Source organism: Danio aesculapii, chromosome 21 (genome assembly GCF_903798145.1).
Source record: "Danio aesculapii chromosome 21, fDanAes4.1, whole genome shotgun sequence".
NCBI classification, from domain to species: Eukaryota; Metazoa; Chordata; class Actinopteri; order Cypriniformes; family Danionidae; genus Danio; species Danio aesculapii.
Genome location: NC_079455.1, coordinates 27,090,418 through 27,110,452, shown reverse-complemented (window position 1 = coordinate 27,110,452; position 20,035 = coordinate 27,090,418). Strand labels below are relative to the sequence as shown.

General features: G+C 38.5%; 1 protein-coding gene across 4 annotated transcripts in view; it reads right to left on the bottom strand.

Moving 5' to 3' along the window:
* vav2 (vav 2 guanine nucleotide exchange factor) overlaps positions 1–20,035 on the bottom strand; it is a 241,779-nt gene that overhangs the window by 156,765 nt on the left and 64,979 nt on the right. For all 4 annotated transcript variants that reach the window (XM_056445791.1, XM_056445793.1, XM_056445792.1 and 1 more), the window contains exon 2: positions 11,903–12,019. In XM_056445791.1, the coding sequence (XP_056301766.1) occupies positions 11,903–12,019 (117 nt within the window). The remainder of the gene's footprint in view (positions 1–11,902; positions 12,020–20,035) is intronic.

The window sequence follows — 20,035 nt, the reverse complement described above, 5'->3', positions numbered from 1 at the left end:
ACCTGTTTCAGCAGGTACCTCAATGACGAGGTAAGAGCTAATGAGGCATTTTGAGGGAGAGCGAGTCAAGGGGAAGGTCCAAAGTGAAGCAGGTACTTCCATTCAATTATTCATAGCATGAGAATTATCATCAAGAGAGAGGCGTTTTGAATGAATAATTAATTGTGTTGGCAGCTTTATGTTAAAACACGCAGCCATGCTCCTGATGGATGGGAGACGCTGTGGAACGATGTGTGACATGGATACAGAGGCACACGTCAGTTGTTTTGAGGAGGAGGAGAGAGTCTTGCATTCAGACACATTGGCTTTAATGATCCGAGCGGGGCGGAATGGCTTCCCACAACAACGACAAATATAGCCTATAAATTTTATTGTCTCAATATCGTTTAATTCACAACAGGATGCCTTTGGTGATGGAAGAGAAACTTTCAGAAGCAGATTGATCCCGAAAAAGCAATTTGCTACTGAAAGTACTTTATGGCCTAGGGTTTAATCCCCAACTAAGCAGTTTGTCTAAAGAGACTAAATCTTTTCACTATTTAAACTTGAAATGATTCGTTGTGTATGGATGCAAAGAATAATGTTCTTAGCTAGCAAAACTCCCAACATTTAATACCAGAAGACATGCATGTTTAACATTACACTTTCAAAAATATATGCTAATTGACCGTATAGCTTGTGATAAGCTTATGTCTTTATTTATGCTTACAAACTGCAGTATTCAATCTTGATATCTGCTCTGACAACTTCTTTATTTCTAAATTTGTGTTAAACAAATCATATGGTACAAACATTTACAGACATTTTTTACTTAACCAAAGCAAACAAAGGGAAAAAACCTCAATATCTGAAAGATAAAAAAAATTATAATAAATTAAATTAAAAAAACAAAAACCTTTAAGCATGCAACTAAGAAATGGAAGGTAGATACACTAGAAAAGGTCTCAAATTTGTTTTCAAAAGTCTGACATTGAACAGTATTTTCTCATGGGTGCAGATAGAAATAAGTTTGTTGATCCAATGTTTGTAGATGGAGAGTGAGATGATTTCCAGTTAATTAAAATGCTTTTTTCCCAGACGTTCCAGCTAGAAGTGTAAAGTATTTTTATGATGAGATATATCTAGTAGTTCAGTCTCCCCTAATAAACAAATTCTGGGATCATAACGGAGTTGGATATCTGTAGTTTTTGATGATATATCAATTAAGCCTCATTCAAACTATGGGCGACTCGCAGCGGCAAAGCGATAAGCGGCCGTTCATTTCACCAGAGAGTGAGCGACTTCCGATGGCCTCCGTCTGCGTGAGCAAAAACGACATTGGTGACCAGGTAGGCGTGTCTAGCGATGCAATAAAGTTGAGAATCCTTCAACTTTATGCAAATGAAGAGCAACTTACTTTGTAATCTTTTCTCAGCTCGCTCGAGAGCAGTTGTATTCTCCGTGCTGTAGAATTACACAGACCTGCGTTTGCAGCAGGTCGCCCCCCAGAGCAACGGCAGCTACAAAGTAACTGCTAGTGTGAATGAGGCATTACATATTCCCAAAAACCAGACAAAACAGGACAGCTCTTAAGTATATGCAGCAAATCTCCTTCAGCTGCATTGCACCTTTGATATTTTGAATATATATAAGTATTAAACATATTAAGTTTAATATGTCTGATACAATATATTAAATTGGATTTGTCAATGTTTAGTGGACAATAAAGTAGTCTGCATGCTCTTTCATAACTTCTGATTTTGAAAGCTTATCTTTTAATGACCATTTTAGTTCAATATGTTTCCTCTACATTTAAATTTCTATGGCGGGGTGCTAATTCATTTTCGCCACAGCTAAATTACAGCTTCTCATTCAAAACCTTCAGTTGTTGTTGTTGTTTTTTTTTGTGTGTTATAGCCTGTTATAAATTGCACCAAAACATATTAACATGTAAGTGAATTATAATAGAGTGAAATTTGTACACGATGTAGATTTCAGTTATGATGAACACAGTTTCCATACATCTACTTACTTTATAAATAAAGGTCAATACTTCTGTATACAATGACTTCATCTTGCTGGCTGTTTCACTTTACTTCAGGATGCATCAATGCCTTTCTTTAGGTCTTTTGGAGACATTCATAAAAATTCATAGCAAATCTAATAAATGTTGGAGACTTACTTGTTACATAAAAGCACTAAATTGCACTTCAGCAGCATTTAATTGAGAGTGCACAAGAAAATCTGTGCTTAAGCATGTGTATTTGAGGGTGTACAAGAAGTTTTGGGCACGAACAGAGTAAATCAGCGCGCAAGCAAATAGATTCGCATACTCATATTACATGAATGTGATCTCGACATTTGGCAGAGGTAGTAGAGCTGCACAATATATCGTTTCAGAATCATCGTCGCAATGTGCGCATTCATATTTTATTTTTTTTGCATTGTGGTTATTCAATTTCTCTACCTGAATACTGTTAGACTCCCCAGAAAATCGTCAAATAGTGCTATTCAATCTTCAGAAACTGTATTCACCACAATATTTAGCACAGAAAAATAAAATATTGCAATATCAGATTTTTCCAATATCAAGCAGCCCAAATAGGTATTTGGAAGATCTGTGTAAAAGGCCTGCCACCACAGCTGGAAAAAAATCCTAGAGGAAACACTTTAATATATTGTATAATAAATAATATATAGAAATAAATCTGTAAAACAACAACAAAACAGTCCAGGCAGCTCATTAACCATGATGATAATTTACATGACCAGTCCAAAAATGATTTTTTAAGCTGCTGCAAAAAAAGTTTTGATATTAAAAAATGTCAACATCAAACTGACAAGCAAGTCAAAAGTGTAATTAAATGGAATAAATCTATGAATCACAAGCTACAGGCAATAGTTCAGAATCATTCAGAATCAAGAGACACAGAGGAAAAGCAAGCCAGTCTGATATAAAACATCAGCCAGCACTCAAATACATCAGTTCTGCCTCGACTCAAGCTCTATAGTGTTAAAAATGCAATTCAAACCACCGCAATAACCTTTACAGAGAGTCTATTCTTTAATGTCAGCATTGTTCCTAAGCAACTTTTCAAAGCAGGGTGTTACAGGTATTTGAGCAACGCTCTGCTGCAGTACAGAGTGCCTGGCAACCGGCTATTTTGAGACAACGTTTAAATAGGAGAGGATAGGAGAATAGAGAAGAGGAGAAAATAGGAGAGGAGAGGAGAAAATAGGAGCGCTCAAGTATACTGTAGTTGAGGAGAGATATGTGTGCACATGGAGAGAGCAAGCACAATAGGTCGGTGAATTGTAAATGTGCATTCAAAAAATAGCACCACTACTGTAGATGGTTTTAGCACAATAGTGAGAAACTAAAGAGGAAATCTGCTATAAATAGCCCTAAAAAGGAGAGGTTGTTAATAAATAACTACAAATGCAGTGATGGGCAGTAGCGTTGCTACAAGTAGCTTAACTACATTTCTCAGTAGCGTAGCGGTATCGTCGCTACTTTCTAAACCAAATAGTTTTTAAGCAGCAAAGCTATTTTATTAGTGAAGTAGTGCAGTAGCGTCCACACAAGCTACATTTACCAATAGCAGATCAGTAAGTGATGCCACCGACATTCATGGCGCTGTGAGGCCGGTGTCTAGCCGATGAAAGTAAATCCATATGATGGTGAGAATGACGATTTCTTCTTCTTCCTGTTTTATGGTGGTCGACAACAAACCTTTTGGTCCGTTACTGCCACCTCTGGCTCTGGTTGGTGACGTCACCACAAATTAGGCAAGAGAAACTTGCTCGATGGACAGATGACTGAGGAAGAGGAGTTATTTCTGAAGCAGGATTCCTCGTTACTATACCTCAAGAAGTACACGTTAAGATGCACTAACGTTAATTCTGATGCTGGGCTTTTGGTAAAGCTGATTTGATGTCTAAATGTCTTTTGTTAGTTGAGTTGGTTTTAAATGAACTTTTAGTTTGTCTCGCAAATGTGCCTAGGTGAATAATTTGTGGTGATACTTTTACTTTATATATTTTACTGTAGTAATGGCTAAAGTATACTATTAGTTCATGATAGTTACTAATGATACTACATTATGCAGTGTAATTCATTAACAAATAGCTGTAAATATATATACACAATATAATGCTCATTCCTAAATATTTCCATTTACTACATATTACTATAGTATATTTAAATGTGTAACATCTGGTTTTATTGGATTTTTTTTGTTTGTTTTTGCTGTTATATAGCCTAATATATATTATTTGCAGTAAATAACTGAACTGAACAATTCTACCTCATATGTTTTATTGACAGTTTTATTCATTACTAAGATATGATTGACTTGGGTTTAAGTTGCTTCTATTTAAAAATGAAAATCATAAAAATAGCTTAGATGTAGCTAAGCTACTTTTGCCAAGTACCTTTTGGCTTAGCTTGCACCATTTCCCAGGGTGTAGCTTTTACTGTTCTTAAGCTACATTTTCATAGATATTTACATTAGATGTTTTAGCCTACACTATTGGTGTCTATTGGAAGGAATGCGTCAATAGAGTCGCCATTTTAGTACAGGGTAGCACTCTTTTGAAATGAATGTGAGACCAAGGTGTAGTGGAAGACTGGCCACCCAGAGCCAGCGATATATACATATAAATCTATGATCGGGAGTTTTCCCGGTGGTCTGTTTGCAAATTTTTTTTTAAATTACAAAAATTAAATATTACATCCCTTTTCTACATTGATGGATAAGTGATCACAAGGGCTCTTTTGATAAAGAGCGTGTGTTTGTGTGCATGGAAGTGTATTATCCTCCCTACCTGTTAAATTTGATCTAATCCAAGTCCTAAAACACACCTCCTTCTCCTGCTTCCACTTCTACATCTAATAGAGGGAGCGATTCATTTGTGAATGAATCCCTGTTATGAACGACTTGTTCACTTAGCCGACAATAATACAAATTCTAACACCGCAGCATCTTGTTGTCATATTTCATTTATATTGTTTGCTTACTTTATTTAACAAAACTAGCATAAGCCTAGAATTTAGTGTGAGTTGGTGCTACTTCGCCTTATGATCAGTGCAGTAAGAGACTGTATCATCATCAATAACGTGACTTGAGAATAAAAGTTCGTAACGTATAAAAACTTAAAAAACTAAATCTCACTTAAGAAATGTTCTGCTTTTGTGCTTTTTTTTTCTTTGTTTGGTTATTATTACATCCGTACACAGCGCTAAATTCCAGCATCTTCACATTGGCTTTAGTCTTAAGTAGTGCGGTTGAATGTCATTTGTCCTGGGAGCACTGCACAAATGTGGTGGTGCTATTGACGTATACTCAGGGTCCATATGTGATATTTAGTGTATATATCTATGCTACATTTTAAGTAGAGTAACTAATAGCTTAGCTCACTAGATTGTGATGACAATGACTATTCTGCATAAAAAGGGAAAATGCTAATTCCCATTTTTAGCCAAGATAATTGTTTCCCTTTCTTCAGATTAAAAAAAATTATAATTCACAGGCCACAAACAATTATTTTAAATTGTTTGTGACCTGTGAAGCAAATTAATTTAACTTGTTTAAATTCAAACAAGTTACTGAAAACGAGAGCAAAAACAAAACACTTTGTTCTTATTTAATCTTATGGAAATAGCATTTGACTCCCACAGGTCTTCAGAAGGTCCCGGCGGTGTCAATCAAGAAGCCATTTTACCGATGCTGCCCCCAGATGAACCGACTGTTAATTTAGAGCACGCCCTTATGAGCCCGCTGGGAGGTTGCTGGGAGCTTTGAATAAAGACGAGGGATAATTATGACACTACACTAAACAAAAGGGAGCAGGTCAATAACATTTTGTGGAACAGCCATGTCAGAACCGGCCTGCACCGGGTCAATTGAGTGAAATCTTGCACCAGAAAATCAAAATCATCTTCATCCTGTCTGATTCACACACTGCAAATCACAAAGCTATAAATAGGTTACAAACAGGTGGAGTGTCATCATGCTAATTGTCACAAAGATGCGAACCGAAATGATTGTGGTGTTCATTTAAATGATAACAACTGCATATCCAGATCCAATTAGAGAGGGAAAGACAGGAGCAGTTTAAATGCCACATTAAACCGAAAGCGAACCCAAGAGAGCTCTGCATTTATGAGTAATGATGAATATGGAACAATAAGGAGAGTCTGGGTCCATCTGTGAGTGTCGTAAGGATGCGTCCCACGGGCTGATGGGATAGAGGAGGGCATGAAACATCAGAGTGCTGACAGGAGCGCTCCGGCGAGTTTAGTGAGAGATGTGGGGGTGAGCCATCTGTTTAAAAGACCTAAAAGCATGAGAGGGATGAGAGGCAATTACCTGAAGCATCAGGAGGGACAGGTGTCTCTGTAGCTGCTCCACCCAGGAAAGAGTAATGAAGTGCTGATGAATGGCGAGCATGCAGAGACCAATGTCACACTAGACGGACAGATTTGAAACAAGCCATTCATCCCACTGTTAGTATTAGAATCAAACATGAAAGCCTCAACACTTAAAACAGGTTTAAAATGCTTTCTGCATACCTAAAAAAGTTGACTAGGGGTTTAAAAGGTACACAGAACTCACAGTGGGGTTTGTACCTTGGTGTTGGAGTCAGGGTTCGATTCAGCACAACAGTAACGAGCAACAAATTACCAGTGCTACTTTTTTGTTCATTACATTTGTACATTTGCTCATTTTGAACAGGCAGAAGTGTTTTGTTACAATCAGCTAAGAACTAAAAGTCTTCCTTCGATACGAAAGTACAAAATAAACAGAATAAGAAAAAAAAAAAAAACTTAGACTTATAAATAATTAGGAGACTTTCAAATGTTAGCAAACTCTTAAAGTTAAGTTCAACCATTCAATAATTATGACACTACACTAAACAAAAGGGAGCAGGTCAATAGCATTTTATGGAACAGCCATGTCAGAACCGGCCTGCGGTGGGTTAATTGAGTGCAATCTTGCACCAGATAATCTCTTAAAACAACAGAAATAGCATTAATTGTGCCTTAAATTTTAAGTTTCATTAAGCTTCATACCTAAAATTTATTTTAATGAGCCCCTATTATGTTTTTTTTAAATGACCTTCCATGTAGTGTGTAACAGCATAAAGCAAACGAAAACATCCAGCTGAGGTTTAAATCTGAAAGTGCACTGTGTTTGAAGCTAAATAGTCGACTCAGAGTCAAATAAATGAATCGTGTTGGGTTCTGATGATTTGCCTGAACACCTCGTCGTCGACACATTACATCACCAAATATGAAGTGTTGGATCTGGAAAAATGTGAACGCGCCTTTCCCTTCAGACACTAGCGGAGCTCAGGGGGATCATGGGACTGATCATGACATGAAGATGACGATCACTGACAGATAGAGATTAGGCTGTGAGGGATAAAGGGTTAAAGTTCATTTTCACAACAATACCACAGTATAGCCAAACTTGTGCTGTGTTTATTCCTGTAATTTTTCAGATTTTTGATACAATAACCTACATTGCAATGTGGGATTCGCCAACCGTTTGTTATTAAAGGAAGGAGCAGCAGAGACTATTATGTATGGCACTTTGTCAGTAACTGTTACAGTTCATATAGACATATTTCTTCTTCCTCAGATCATAACACGCAAGTGTAATTCAAATTGCTGCCACGTTCTCTGTAGTTTGTAAAATATGCATTTAATTGTGTGTTGTAACTTGTAATCGCTCCAATTGTGTGTTGTATAGTAACTTGTAATCACTCCATGTGGCTTGTAATCACTTATCTATTATAGATCAATGCTTGTACTGCATCTCTCAGGTTAAATCTGTATGGGGCTATTTAAATACTGCATCCAAAACCAAGTTAAAACCACAATGCGTGCTTCTTTCTTTACCGATTTAAATGTGTTTTGTGCTCACGATCTCCTGCTGTTTGCTGCTATGGCCACCATCAGCCGTTCCTCCCACACACGGCACAGTCAGTTTTCAAAACAGTTCAACTTTTGCCACTATGTGGATTAATACTGAATGTGTGTCATTGTTATTACTTGAGGTTAGGTTTAAAAGTAGAGTATATGCTGGTGTTTAACTGCATTGCTTTGTTGCATTCCTGCATAGGGCTCACACATATACTCTGCACTCTGAAAACTTCATAAGCGTGCTGAGAGTTTCTCTCTGTCTCGTGCTGAACTCAGTCGACCAACTACAACAGACTGGGTCATCAGGCCAATCAGCACAGATTAGCCTCCCAAAAGAGGGGTTTGGGAACAAATGAATCACTGAACGAATCATATGGGAGTCGGTGGGATAATCAGGTAAAAATAAATGCTTATTAAAAGACAATGAAAGTGTTTTTGACCTTGCATGCATATCAGCCTGTTGTTAGAGACCCCAAAACCAAAATATGACCTTTCATTATGCATAATAGGGGTTCGCTAATGAAAATGCTAGTATGGGAGGTCCATCCAACTGTTATGAATGCAACAGCAGGTGCAGTGGACAACTGGTGCTCAATCACTGATCTTGTGCCTGTGTATAGGGAAGGGACCACAGAGATGGCACTGTGTCTTATATTTCTATTGTTTTTCAAATGTAGACATGCACTTGATGGACGTGTGACGTTATACATGTGTGTGTTTTGTAGCACTTCACACGAGTGCCACGTTTTTAAGATGCCAAGTTAAGATAAAACACGAAGGTGGGGCAAGCAATGCAAGCTTCTGTTTAAAGTACAACATGGCTGTTTGTGAAAATCATTCCTGAGTGGAGAATCTCTTGCCTTTAGATGCAAGACACGTTGTGTAAATTTGTGTATTTATCGGACTACATGAACACATACCTTTACACCCCTAAAGTTGACTATTCCACCAACTACAAGGACACAAGGAGCAGAAGGCACCCTGAGCTTGACAGCACAGGGAGATATATTGCAGCATGGGGTGAAAGTTCAACAACGTACGTGCTATTGAAAGATTAAAAATGCTTTCTATCCTTCAGCTTTAAAGCCTGAGAAGCATCCGTCTCTCTTCATTTAAAAGAAAGGTAGACGATTTGCATGTATGGTGCACTGACATCGAGCTGCCTACTTCAATATATTATAATGCGCTGCTTGCCCTTAATGGAGAATCAATGACAGGACAAGCCCGTCACCTTCGAGTCGACGCAAACACAATTTACACATTGACATGTGGAGGGTGTGTGTGATTGATTCCGACTGCTCGAGGGTTTTAATATTGTTTTCTGTGTGCTCATTGACTCTCACTCACCGTCTTCCACATTATCCATTAAAGCTCACCGTCTGGCAAAGGCTTAATCTCACTCTTTACGCTCCTCCCTTTGAGACTTCAAAACGCTCTTTCTGTCTTGCCGTTACTTTTTTTTTTCCTGACGGCACACACACACACACTGGAAATGTCTAGACATGCTTGCTAAGATGTAGTTAACCGGAACTATTGGATTGGAAACGTTTCAATGGTTGAGCAAGTGCTTTGCACCTGTAAATACTTCATGAAGTTCGATCAATTCATGGAACTGAAACAATCAATATTAAGGTGGTTGTGTTTCCTTTACTTTGACTAATAGCAGTTTTACAGCACTTTTTCACTAATAACTATTACAACTATTCTAATAATGAAGAGAAACCCATCTTCAATATAAACAGCAGACATGATGCTGACTTAGCATGAGGAAACAGAATTAAGAATAAGCTTCTGTCATGGAGGTCAGACCATTGACTAAACTGCCATCGTGATATAAAGATCAGGGTTCAGTTGTCAGTGTATGGGTGCTTATGCGCAACAGAAAGAGAGCATTTGACAGAAATGCACAGAACGCCTTTTAAAGAAAAATGCTGAGACAATCTGAAATCAAGCAGGGTTCTGTAAGAGCAAGTCTGAAAATCAGAGTTATTCCAACAAATGTTTAAATATTGTTTGGTATTTTATGCAGAGATTTCATTTTAAAACTGAAAGAAAAGTCATTAGTATTTTACATAATAAACTAAACTATGGGTTATAACTGTAAATCATATTTTCAGAAAAAAACTGAGAATTCAATGGACCGTGATACAGTTTGGTATGGTATGGTATGGTACGGTTCAGTAAGGGTCACCTTTATCAGGCTAATGTCTCCACTGCCAAAGGGTACCAATGGTATCCTTTTGGTGGGCGTGGTGTTCGACAAAAACTTGCAGTCAACATCATTCTTGCTTGATGTTCACATATCGTATGAGAACCGATTCTTAGTAAACAAATGCTTCATATACATAAATAAGTTATGTATAAAGAAATGTTTATTACTAACTTTGCTATGAAAAGGATTTGATTTTAGCTGCAGATCAATGATAATGCAGAGACTAATGCTGCATTCTCACCAGACGCGTATGAAGCGTCAAGCATGAGTGATTTACATGTTAAGTCGATGCAAAAACGGGAATAGACTTTCAGGCGGTGTAAGTTCAGTATTTTGCGCATTTGAATCGAGCTGGAAAATCTGAACTTCAGCGAACATTTGCGCCGCCATAACCAATCAGGAACTTTCTCTTGTAGGGGCATGATTATGACATAGCACCTGAGGAAATTACTTGCTGTTTTTAGCCTTCCAAAAGCACATAAACACAGCTATTCTCTCAATAAAATCCATTTTAGCCATTTAGCAACAAAGCTACAGTCACCGGGCATACAGAAGTCCTGCCCATGAGGCAAATCTGCATCTCTTGTTGGTAAATTTGACGCGTGAATGAAGCGAGTAAACTCAAAATGTTCACGTGTCTATTTACGTGCAAATAACGCAATTTATTTGCACTTTACGCATCTGGTGTTAACACAGCATTATAGTATCTTAAATGTTACTAATTACAAATAAAGAAAATACCCAAAATTTACATTTAGACCTAATTTGGGTTAATAAATGATACAAAACATTTACAGTCAGCAAAAACCTCTTATCTATATTCTTCACCAGCACATGCAACGTTAACATCTTGTTAAGTAATTCCGTCATTCCGAGTTCATAATAGTCCAAAAGGCGATGATAATAATTAAACATGGCAGTTTCTTCATCTTTTAGGTTGCTGAAAGAATCATTTGCTTGCACTTCGCTCTCGCGTTTGTCGGTTTCTGAAAGGATCGGATGTCAGAAGCACTTCAATATCCACGCACACATTATTATCATCAGCTCAAGAAGTTTGTTATTTTAGAAAGGGTACCCGAAAAGTCGTACTGTACGGTTCGCTTTTTGGTACCTTTTAACAGTGGAAACGGGCATAAAAATGTACTGATCCGTACCATACCGTACCACTCAGTGAAAACGTGCCACAAATGGTCCCTTAAAATAAACAAACTTTTTAAAAATCATTTTCCCAAATGCAAAGAGTAGAAATCTTTATATTTGGAAATTGGTGGCAGTAAAGTTTGAAAACACTGGGCTAGATGCTACACTGAATAGTTATTGAATGCTTCCAAACCTACTCACCACTAAATCACATCATCTTCAGTCAAATCAAATGTCTACTGCTGAAATCCTTGGAAACATGGAAAAAAAATCTCAAGCCATATGGGTAGCGGCATAAATATGCACTGGCACACATATGCATGCTTGTGACCCCGAGGTGTGTGAGCAAATGTGCATGTGAATATTCAAATGCACAGTAGCGGAGATAAGACTAGGGGGAAGAAATCCACACAGGGACGATTAAGCATGGCACACAGTCTTATATTATCCCCAGCATTAATGGATTGTGTGTGCGAGTGAGTTGTAAGAAGTGGAACAAAGCTGATGCACAATAGCCCCACTTATGGGTTAATCTCCCATAAAAGTGCACACAACATTAATGTCATTCAGTGGCGAAGATAGGGTAAAATGATTAATAGTGCCAGATAACCTGCATGATCAGCAAAACCACTGTTACTCACCTTCCCAAAGTCCCTCACGTCAAAGAGATCGAAGGGATCAAACAGCTCGCTGTTCCTCAAGCCAAACTTATCATGGCACACTTTCAGGAATGTCCGTATGTTCTTCAGACACAGAAACTGGAAAAGAGGGAGACAAATAAAGAAGGTCAGATCATTTGGTTAAGACTTTGATTTCAATGTGACAGTAAAAAAAACGAATAGATTCAAACGAATAATAACTGCAATCCTTTGGGAGTATTTTCCATATTTAACAGCATCATTTCAAAGCTAGAGAGAGCTCTGACACCATCTCATTTCTGCAGCGCATGCAGCATATTTAATTTCCTGGAGCCTATCGACAGTCAGCTCATTTCCTTCTTCCTTTACCAGTGATTAAGCAAACAGTTATCACACACTATGATTTGGATCCGTAGGCCCAGGCTTGCCTTAGATAAGCCAACAAGCCTTTGACGGATCACCTCTGGCATAATCTACCCCAGTTGCTGTTCACTTACCAGCCTAAACCCAACATCTCTTCTGTCCTTAGGGTCTCTAAACCTGACTGAATACTCCCCTCACTGCACATCCATTATAATAAGCAACAATGATGCCAGTATGATCAGCGCTGGCTCTTGCTCCTTATTTGTTTCAGGGAATTCATGCATAAATGTTCCTTGTAATGAGAATTTGTCTAATATAATTGACTTGAGCTGGGTGAAACCAATACAACCACACAAACAGGGACAAAACAATAACAAGTTCGTCATTGTTTACTTCCACCCACCAAATGTCAATGAATCAAGTCTCATGTTTAATGCATGCCAATATAATTCATTTATGTGCATGGTTTCGCATTTCTATGGAGACAGTGGTGCAAACACTCTGTGAATACTGGTAGTGGTGTTCACAACAGCGCACTTAAGGTGAATAGAGCGTTCCATACCAGAAATATTATAAGCATGCCACCATTATTCTGCAGGAATCACATCCCCTATTGTGATCGCACCACTAGTAGCTCTGTTTCTTATGTGAAGTGGGACAATGGAGGCCTATTTGTCACATTAAAGACAGTACAATGGAGATAACCACCCTTAGAACACAAGCCGGATTAAATTCTCATAGTCATGATGCCACTTGTAAAACTAGCCCTTAATGAGAGCAGTAAGACAACCCCAAGCGTGTCAGGCTCAGCATTATGCTGAAACACAAGAGTGCAGCTATGCCTGATATGTGAAACACCAGTTCATTCATTAGGCCTTATAAAGATGGCTAAGTCTGCCAGAAAGCATGCAATATTACAACAAGATAAGAAATAAATAAGAGATAATCAAATTATTTATTCTTCTTATTAAAGGACTTTAAAATGCATGACGCAGAGGCAAAAACATCACTCCTAATGTGAAGAATAGTGCATTTAATATCATTTAACGCACAGCAAGCCATCAATTATCCCACTTATTCTATGGTTGTTTGCTAATTTAGAGAGAGACTATGTGAAAGAGATCATGTCTGTGCATATAAATGACACGGTCATATCTAATAGCTCAAATAACATGTACCTACCTCTTTGCAAATATTTTGTAGCATATTTGTGAATTAACTATCTGGTGAAACACACAGTGGTGTTCTCAGGATCACAAAGAGGAATGAAGACTCTGACAAGTGTCACTGAGTTACTACTATGGTTACTAGATTGAGGGTTGCTCATTTATTTCAAACTGTGATCAAAACTGACTGGAACCACTTGTGTATTAAACAATTTTATACAACAGTTCTGTCTGGTTCTTGAATCTGATTGGCTGATAGCCGTGCAATATTCTCGTGATAACAACACTCGTACAGCCTCCTCATCCTTCTGTATTACTCCGCCCACATAGTGACAGCAGATCAATAAACTCACTACAGTTTGACAAATATTGCTGCTGTTGGACAGCAATGTACTTTTGAGGCTTTTTAGGCAGAGAATGTAGTAGTTTAGATTGCAACTAAGCAGTTTATTTATAGGGATAGTGCCTATTTTAAATATTTATAATTTCGGAAATACCATCAGCCTGTCATACTAAGCAGAGCAAAGATGGTTGACATTATCCATCAACAAGATGGCGACAGAGACAGCATAATAAGCCCTTAGAGGACAAAAACTCAGCGTAATTTGATCAAAACATTATAAAATTGGTAAGTGACACTCTAAGTTGATCTCTCTCCTTTGTATGTTGTAGTGTTGTATTTAAACCATAGGAATCGTTGTGTATTAAGTGTGAGATTGGACTCACATATCAGGAATGTATGTATTTTGTGTTGGCCACTCTTTGTATATCACCAAGTGACTTTTTGGCTGGCCATCTGTTTGTTTCTAATGAGTCTCCTGTTTTTATTACTGCTGACTTGTTCAGTAAAAAGAAAGAAAGAAAAAATGCCCGCATGTGTTTAGCATTTTTTAGCAGTGGCTGTATATCAGCACCACAGGTGCCGATATACAGCCATATGGCACTGCTATGATATTGCTCATTTATTGCACACCTTCCAGCCAATCATAATTAGGACACACCATAGAATAAAAGCAATATAACAAACACACTTAGTGTGACAATCTTATTTCTTTTTACCAAGAAAATAGAAGTAAAACGATTTAGTTGCATTTAGGTTTCAAATGTCATTAATTCATTCATTTTCTATTTGGCTTAATACCTTTATTAATCTGGGATCGCCACAGAGAAATGAACCGCCAACTTATCCAGCATATGTTTTACACAGTGGATGCCCTTCCAGCTGCAACTTATCACTGGGAAACATCCACACACACACACGGACAAATTAGCTTACCCAATTCACCTATACCGCATGTCTTTGGACTGTGGAGGGAAAGTGGAGCACCCAGAGGAAACCCATGCCAACATGTAAAGAACATGCAAACTCCACACAGAAATGCCCACTGACCCAGCTGAGGCTCAAACCAGCGACCTTCTTGCTGTGAGGCGATTGTACTACCCACTGCGCCACCGTGACGCATGGTTTTAAATGTATAAAATAAAAAACTAAATTATTAAACTAAGTTTTATATCAATGCATTAAACTTTTATTTTGTATTTTTGACAAAACAGAAAAAATAACAACACAGTATACAGGCTCCTTAGTAAGCGCTACTGAAATAGCACACCCAACAAAAACGTGGGTAATTTATTGTTCTCATTTTGTACTCCCAGGTGATACTAAATATGCCCACAACAAGAAATCAAAACTAGATATTCTGGTGTGCAGTAACTTGCTTTTGGAGCAAATCTCCTAAAAGCTTCAGTAATTTCTCTCTTTCCACCTTTTTATTTATATTCGGTCTTTTCTGAATCCACTAACCATTAAAAACAGACTTTGGCTTTTAAAGTACACTAGTTTGCATTTTTCTCTATTCATCTACATCCAGCTCAGATGAATGGGCTGCTGTTTCTTCATGCTAATCACACCTCCTCTTAATCTTTTGACAGCTTACAGGAAGCTCAAAGGTATCCCTATTGGCAGTGCAGAGTCATAGTGGGGGTTTGAACAAATCTAATGCTTAGAGTGCATGTCTCAACCCCAGGCTATGTTTATGTGACTGTGGCTTTCTTTACATTAAGATTCTAGTGATGACTGCATGGAAAGATCAGAGCAACACCTGTCTCGTTCAGCACAAGCACTCAAATGCTGCCTTTTTTATTAAAAACCAAACAGCAGTCGGAAAGACAGCTATGAAGAGAGGCAGACATGGATAAACAGCTAGAGGAAAAAGCCTGGTTACAAAGAGCTGTCTTTCCCGTACTCCCTCATCCCCCAGGAACATCTACGCACACAGGGAATAATGAATTACCCTCTCTGCCAGAGGTGCACCGCCCTCGCAGGATGTGTCTTCCAAACCACGACAGCATCCACTAATAAACAAAATCAACAAGAATTAAAGCCTCCAAAGAAGAGAAGTGAGGGGTGACCTGAAAATAAATCCAGATAAAAGAAAGACAAGTTTAAAAGAAGCAATGGAGTCCTAGGGGAAGGCTGTAGTGTCTAATAAGCAGGAAAAAGAAAGTGAGAACGGGGCAGGGGAGTATCGCTCCCTATAGACGCACGAGGAGCACAGATCAATCCAACCAATGATTCGCTTCAAAAACATGAGTGAATAAGTCAAAGAGTCAAACAATCTGTCAAGCAGTCAGATGCTTCAAGCCTTGAAGCAGAGACTCAAAAAGACAGTCAGTCAGGATGAAGGCAAGCACAGAAGCAGACAGCGAGTCAGTGGGTGAAGTAAGGAGTCTAGACTGTGGCGAGACGTAGTCAGCCATCAGAGAATCCCAGTTATCTGTGGCATAAATACAGAAAAAAGCATCAAAGAGAGAAAGGCTAGTAGTCAAAATAACAAACCACATAAGCGGATCGACATTTCAACAGTTGGCACTCAGCACTGGATTGATAGATAGATAAGGGGGTGAAATCCAGGGGCACTGTTTGGAAATATAGCTCTAAAAAGATCTTGGCAAAGGGCCTATACCGACCTGAGGGGGGCTGTGATGGGGCTCCACCCTCATTGAAAGTCATGGCAGTGGCATTTTGTCAGCACACTCTGATCCTTTGTCACACTTACAGAGAGAAAGCTCCCACTGGAGCATGATGCCCAGGACAGGTCAAAATAAGAGCAAGAAAAAGTGAGGGAGAACGAAAGGTAAAAATAGCAAACAGGCAAACACCAAGCTGAGGGGGTTGAAGCTGATTAGCTCGAATCTCCCGCAGGATTTCCAGGGTCGCACAGATGTTAAAACCTCTCTGGAGAAAACCTGGCTTCAGCTAATTGGAGAGCCAGATACTGAATGAATAATGTATGCTGGTATGCAAATGCTAATCTGATAGGATTATCCAAAAGGCCCAATTTATCACAGAAACCCCTCTAAGTCATGATTGAATCAAATAAAGTATACCTCATAGGAAGTCCATCTGCCTGTGGAAACAACAAATAACTCCACGCAGAAGATTGCGGAGTTGTCTTCACAACACAATATGTTTTCTATATGGACAATGTTTATTAAAAAATCTATTTGAAATGTGTGATAATTGAAAAAAAGATATTTAACGACTAATAGCCACTCCAAAAAGGATAAACCAGACAAATGACATGTCCAGAGAGGCATCTGAAAAAACCCTCCTCTAACTAAACCAAAAGATTCCTTAACCGAGGAACAAAGAATATCCTCTCAAAGATAAAGGAAATAGCAAGCCCTTAAAATTCAGAAGCATTCAAAAAACTAATGGCCCCGACCTGGCCAGATAAAGGGAACTGTGTATCAACATGTCCACAGTCAGGCCTCTGGTATAGCACTGTGTCAATGATTGTGTGAGGACAATGGGAGCTCTTCAGTGCCCAGAGCACTATCTGGACTCATCCGTCCAGATTCCCTTCAACTGAGTCAAGAAAATAAATGGATGCCCGACGGTCTGATCTGGTCAAGACAGGAAGACAAAAACAAAGGCAGTCAAAATCTTTTATTATCAACCTCTGACCTGATTTCCTATTTCTATTACATACAATTCCCGAATTTCAAAACCCCAAATCCCTTTTCTTTTTAGTTTATCAGGCATTGATAAAAAAAGAAATGTTAAAAAGAATGGTCTAATGCTATTTCATGCACTCAGTTCACTGCTTAAGCATGTTTCAAGTTTCAAAAAATGATTTGGACATGATAAAATATTTATTTTCCAAAAAATCGTATTTCCTAGTCGTAAATTTTGTATTTGAGCCTGGCATGTTAAAGCATAGGTATTGGTTTAGAATGAGTGCAAAAACAGCAGGCTTTTGGATGTGAGAGAAAGCTGATATTGTTCATCCATTGTTATTTCAACCCTTTCACACTTTAGACTTAAATACTTTAGCTAACCCCACTTTGTGAGTTTTTTAGAATGCATCACTTATTCTTCAATGGTGACATGTCTGACATTAGAGCTGCTGGATTTACCACGTCAATTTTTAAACCTCTCCTAAAGTACATTAAAGTAAAAGGCTGTTTAACAGGGAAGACAGAGTAAAAATTCTAGATACCTAAACAGTGTGTATATGTTGCGAGTAACATGTATTGTTGCTTATTCTTGCCATCTTCCATAGACTTTTTTGATCACACTAACGTGATTGCATTCGTCAAAAAGCTGTTCCCTTGTTTTATTTACAGTGATATCATAGGACGTAGTCAGTTGCTTAGCGGAAGCTGCTGCACTTGCACACTGTTAACATAGTTGTTCCGCCCACGTCACACCTTTATGCTGAGTTCAGACTGCATGAGTTTACGATTTTGACTCAGCAACAGGTTTTGAGAAATAGCCAACAAATGCCTGAAATCACAGGCAAATTGGTGCTCGTTCACGTGAATAACAATCACACAGTGTGAACTATCAAAGATGTAATATGAGCGAATCGCTGATGAGTCGCCGATGCCCGTGAGATATTTGGCATGTTAAATATCTGGAGCTGTGATAAATATCTCAAGTCATGCCATGTGAAATGGGTTCTGACTGAAAATAACATCGCTGATTACCAATGAAAGAGCAGCATCCACTAGTGTGGGTATCTGCAGGCCAGCGGACGATTGAGGGAGAAGTTAAAAGCGCTCATTTTCAGCTTATTTGGACCCAAGAAATGGAGGAAAAACTAGTGTAAATTTGGGAATAGCACTTGTGTCTGTTTGATGTGTTATCTGAGCAATACCACAACCGGGTCGATAAAGAAAACAGTTAAAGAGAAATTGCTAATTCCCTTCAAAACTATGTGAGCAAAATAAGTAAATTTTCTACCCAATTAAAGGCTTCCTTCTCATTATGTAGTTAATAAGTAAAGATATACTAGGTGGACAAATTTGTCAGCGATTCTTCTCATTTTAAAGTCATGCAGAAACCTCCTGTCGCTGATCTATCTTGCAGTGTAAACACAGCAGCGACGAAACGCTACCCCAGATAGTAATGCAGTGTAGTAAATATCCGTGACATGACTACTTTAAAAATCGGCTTTAGGCAATCATTTTTTTTCTGGAGTGAATCAAAAAAACTGCAACCTTTTGGAGAAAAGATGAACACAATACTACTCTAAAGGTACTTAGATTAAAAAATGTGGGCAAAGTGGGCATTATACATCCCTTTTAACCAGCAGATAGAGCCTTTTACTCCTATTTCTGTTTGTTTTCTTATAAATTTAAGCTTCTGCCAGGCTAAACATGTAATGCCTGAGAAGTCTCTTCGAATCAGTTCAATACTAAAACTGTAGAAATTCCCTGATCATCCTCAGAGACCAAGAAACTCAGATCTCTTGCCAGAGGATCTCAACTCCCCCTTTGTTATACTACAATCAGCACTTTTGTTCTTTTGTAGCACAACATGCTTAAAGAAGTTTAATTTGATCACTGAATTGAAGAAAATAGCAATTTCTAGCTTAGGAAGACGATATCGCTGTTCAAACATTAGGACTTTTATATGACTTTAGTTTTTTAAAACTAGATGAGGTCCACAAAATGCTCTATTTTGGGTACCCAGCAAATGCCACAGAAGTAAAGCTGTAGAGAGTGGGCAAAGGCCAACTGAGTAATCGGTGGATTAAGTAGCCAGCAAACACATCAGACGCAGGGCTGATGAATGTGGAGAGAAGGGCTGTGGAGAATCACAGACTACAGCCGATCAATGGGGAGGTTATTTATGATGCCAGGGTGGGGAGCTGGGAGCCGCATCCATTTTCCGCACTCCATTTCTCTCTTTAGCCGTGGTTCCTCATATCTGTGATTTAGACCCAGCCTTTGGTTCTTATTCTTCCTCCAGAAAGCATCTCAGACACATCCTAAGAAGTCTGAGGAGTTGCATTTCTGTTGTGTTTGCATACATGTAGGGAACGAGTGCTATTATTTATTCAAATGGAAAGTGACATTAGCATTGGACACGATCATCTGAAATAATCATACAAAGTAGCATGGCCAAACATTTTAACAGAGCAAGTGTTCTGTAAATATCATCTTGTACTTCCCTTGCTGTGTGGCCCGTTGCCTATTACACGCCTTAAAAATGCATAACCGAAGGGCATGCATAAAGAGAAAGCATCACTCCTCCACATCTGTGCCATCAGCGACAGAAGCCTCTTTAGAAACAGCCAATCCAATTATAGCTGCA